General features: G+C 35.5%; 1 protein-coding gene across 1 annotated transcript; it reads right to left on the reverse strand.

Annotated features, from left to right (window-relative positions):
• Positions 1 to 931: 931 nt before the first annotated feature.
• Positions 932 to 2,001, reverse strand: LOC141350914 (GTPase IMAP family member 7-like). The gene has a single exon (XM_073856759.1). It carries the CDS (start codon positions 1,988 to 1,990, stop codon positions 977 to 979), a length of 1,014 nt encoding a protein of 337 aa, XP_073712860.1. The 5' UTR covers positions 1,991 to 2,001; the 3' UTR covers positions 932 to 976.
• Between the last annotated feature and the right edge of the window lie 2,348 nt (positions 2,002 to 4,349).

Consider the following 4,349-nt stretch of genomic DNA (forward strand, 5'->3'; position numbering starts at 1 on the left):
CATTCATTCATGTATGTATAGAAGTCACAAGTGCTTTGGCTACCTCATGTGAAATGTCTATACAAAGCCTTTACGAATGGGAACAATCAAAATTTAAAGGTAAATGTCTAATCTTATCAGTTTAGCAGTCATGTTTTCTTAATAGGGAGGACAAGACAAAAAAAACACTCATAAAGGCCAGGTTTATAACTTAAAAACACACATGAAAAGTTTTTTTTTTCAAACAATGCTGTCTATGGACATGCATACCTGTACACAAAATGAACAAAAAAGGGCTTGGCATCCCTGACAAATAAAATTTTTATTGGGCCTGTTTTTGGATTCCCAGTGATACTGTCCATTGCACTAGTCAGAGTAAATTTGAAGGAAAAAACTGTGACATTGAATGTTTTAAAGTAAGGTGAAAAATGTGTCTTCTGTGTAAGGATATTTGTGCCCACATGCCAAGCATTTTTCAGACAGGTCTTTTATATAAAAATAGGTTTGTAGTTTAGTGATATTTCATATTTGTTAAACTTTTTATTGATTATTTTTTATTGATTATTCAAGTACATAATACAAAATTTGATATATAAATACATTTGCAGTAACATTTATCTTTTACGGCTCTGTGTATTGACAAAAGCATCTTTAGTCTTCAGATATATTTTATAAACAGTTGATACATATATTTAGATATTTTACATTTTTTGTTTATTAGAATTTGCTTTTGCTGATTAAACATTTCACTTATAAACATTGTTATACATACTTTGCAGACAAATCAATAAATGTACACAAAATCATACTAAAGAACTTGATTCTTTACAGACAGATGATGGGGGTCAAATTTTGCTTATTACAAAATACTTTTATTCAATTACTATTATACTTGTAAATAGTATAACATTTATAATTGTGTCAGATGTTTCATTAATATTGGAGTGTGCATTTTTTTCAAACCTGTTTAAATGGTCTAATAGATTAAGAGAGGTTTTTATGAAATATTGCAGCGAATATTGTTCAAGGCAGCTTTTGAGAATGGTTGGTGCTGCTTTAGTTGCAGCTCTTGTATTTTTGTTAAGATGTTTTGGTTCTCCATGTGCAACCTCTGAAGCTTTTCATCCATTCTGTGGTTATGCTTTTCATTGATACTTTTTAGCTCTGCTTCCTTCAAGCTAAACTGTTGCTTTAATGTCTCTTCTCTATTTTTTTGTTTTTCCAGCTCCGTCCGCATACAACTTATCCTATCAGTATTTTTAGTCTCCAGGCTTCTCAGTTGTTCTTGCAGCTGCGATTCCCTCAATTTCAGCTGCTGCATCTCTTGATCAAACACTTCCATCATTCTCTGAAACTCAGCAATGTTTATATCTTTCTCTTGTTCAGCAGCTTGCATTTGCTGTTGTAAATCACCTTGAGTTTTTTTATGTTCTCCCAGAATTTCATATGTTTTGTTGGAAAAGTACTGACCATTGTTGTCCCTCACCATATTTTGGATCTTCTGGATGAGTGCTGACACTTGTTGATGACTTTTATCTCTATTGTTGAAAACATGATATCTGCCTCCACACATGTCAACCACAGCTTTAAGATCTACTTCAGCCTCTCTTATATACTCATCAATACTTTTGTCCTCCAGATCGTCTCCTCTTGTGAAAAGAATCATTGTGTATTTAATGGCATTTTCACCAAAGACCTCCTGTATTTTCTCGACTGCTTCTTTCTCTTCCTCTGTGAAACGACCAATTGCCAGAATAAGTAGAAAGACGTGCGGTCCAGGGTAGGACATGTCAATGCATTTAAATGCTTCCTTAATAAGCTCTTCATCAGATAAGTCTGCATCACACCATCCAGGAGTGTCCACCACTGTGATTTCTTTATTATCAACAATTTCAGTCGCCTTCTTGCACTCCCTGGTCACAGACTTGGAGCTTGTTTCTTTTTGAAAAACCTCCTGTCCAAGGATGGTGTTTCCAGATGTACTCTTCCCAACCCCTGTTTTCCCCATCATGACAATCCTAATCTCTTCTGCTTACAAGAAAAAACGGTCAAAATGTAATACACAAATGTATAAATAAATGTGAATGTTTCTTCTACATACCTTTGAATTGTAGAGCCATTTTCACTATAACAGAGACTTAAAAAAAGGGGAGCTTATAATGGCTGAACTTGATCCAATCCTTTCCATGTGTGAATGTCTTGGCATTTTAAAAGCTTACACTCTGAAACAAGACATAACAAGGACAATTTCACATATCTAGAAATGCACGTGTTCCCAGACAGGTTTTGCAACTGATCTGCAACAGCATTGTTCACATATCCAGAGTCAACTCATCCAGTTAGTGTTGCTGTATGAATTGTTTTCTTAAAGGTGAACAATAATATAACTGCAAATAAATATTATTTCTAGTGGTGCACAAATTTTGTACTAGTTTCTAGACTAATAGTGAATAAAGGCATGCCATTGACTAATCTGGAACCAATGTGCTAAAGTTTTAGTAACTCATCTATTGTTTGTGAAGAACGTAAGAAATGTAGCGTTTTGGCATGGTTTTTAAGTAATGTATTAATCAAAACATTTTATTTTACATGCCCTAAAGACCCTATTAAATCAACACATGGTGTATTTGAGCAATTTAAACCCTTAAATGTTAGTTCACCCCAAAATGACAATTTCATCACGAGTCACTTACCCCTGTGTCGTTCTCAACCACCAAGTAGAACACATTTTTAGATATTTTTGATTAAAACCGGGAGGCTTGTGACTGTCCCGTAAACTGCAGTTTGTTTTTCACAAACCAAAAAAGGTCCATGTGCCATCAGTATTTCAATAATAATATTAATAAAGACTTTTGTGCATATAGTAAAGATGGCAAGGCAAGTTTATTTGTATAGCACATTTCAGAGATAATTCAAAGGCTTTACATATAGAGATATAAAAACAATTTAAAGAAATAGTCTACTCATTTTCAATATTAAAATATATTATTACCTTAACAAAAAGAATTGTTGATACATCCCTCTATCATCTGTGTGCGTGCACGTAAGCGCTGGAGCGCGCTGCGACGCTTCGATATCATTTAGCTTAGCCCCATTCATTCAATGGTACCATTTAGAGATAAAGTTAGAAGTGACCAAACACATCAACGTTTTTCCTATTTAAGATGAGTAGTTATACGAGCAAGTTTGGTGGTAAAAAATAAAACGTAGCATTTTCTAAGCGGATTTAAAAGAGGAACTATATTTTATGGCGTAATGGCACGTTTGGGAGTACTTCGACTCGGCGCAGTAACACCCTGCCTCTCCCATTATAAGAGTGAGAAGGGGAGCGGACTTTTCAGGAGAGTCGAAGTGAAAATTGAAAATGAAAATTAAAAACACCCAACATAAAACTTAATTTTGAAGAAACGATGACAGAAATGAACACATACTAGAATATTTTTAACAAATACCTTTAATGGGAATAGCTGTGTGATGAAGTGAAACTAAAGGGTTAATAAACCCAAACTGAAGCAGAACGTCTGGCGAACGATGATAGAACTGTAAAAACTGATTATTTCCCACTATTAATTAATAAGATCTAAGATTTTTTCTATGTACACAAAAGGGCTATTTCTTTCAAATATTGTTCACAAATCTGTCTAAATCTGTGTTAGTGAGCACTTATCCTTTGCTGAGTTAATTCATCTACCTCACAGGTGTGGCATATCAACATGTTGATTAAACAGCATGATTATTGCATAGGTGTGCCTTAGGCTGGCCACAATAAAAGGCCACTCTAAAATGTACAGTTTTACTGTATTAGGGGGTCCGAAAACTGAAGAAGTTTATTTTAATCCCAATCTACATCAATATGAGTTTACCATTATAATCCATCTGTGTGGTGTCTTATGTGGTGTCTTATGTGTTAGAAGGTTTAAAAGCCATCTGTGTGGATTTAAGAAAAGATGTGTTCATTCATGTCTGGCACAAAGGGAATAGCCCAGGGTCAAATAGGTCGTGGGAAGGAGCCACGGGTCTGAGGAATGTCATGGGTCTGGGGACTGTCATGTGATTCTTCAAGTTACAAGCCTTAACAGAAACATATTGTTAAAGCATATGGAGGGGAGGGACAAAGACCATATATATTTACCAAGCCTGGCTCAGAGCTTCAGACTGGTTTGGAGATTTCCTCCCAGGCCGGCAGACTGGGTTTGGGAGGAAATTTCCGGGCGGCCTCGGCTTATTATTTTGTCCGGAAAATAAAAGTCTATCTCTTGAAATCAGAACCTAAGACTGAAGATTGTTTCATTTGAGGAAAAGGAAAACCACAACAAAACCAGTCAGTATCTGGTGGGACCACCAATCGCCTTACGCAGTGCTCATTCAGG

The sequence above is a fragment of the Misgurnus anguillicaudatus genome, chromosome 19 (genome assembly GCF_027580225.2).
Source record: "Misgurnus anguillicaudatus chromosome 19, ASM2758022v2, whole genome shotgun sequence".
Lineage (NCBI taxonomy): Eukaryota > Metazoa > Chordata > Actinopteri > Cypriniformes > Cobitidae > Misgurnus > Misgurnus anguillicaudatus.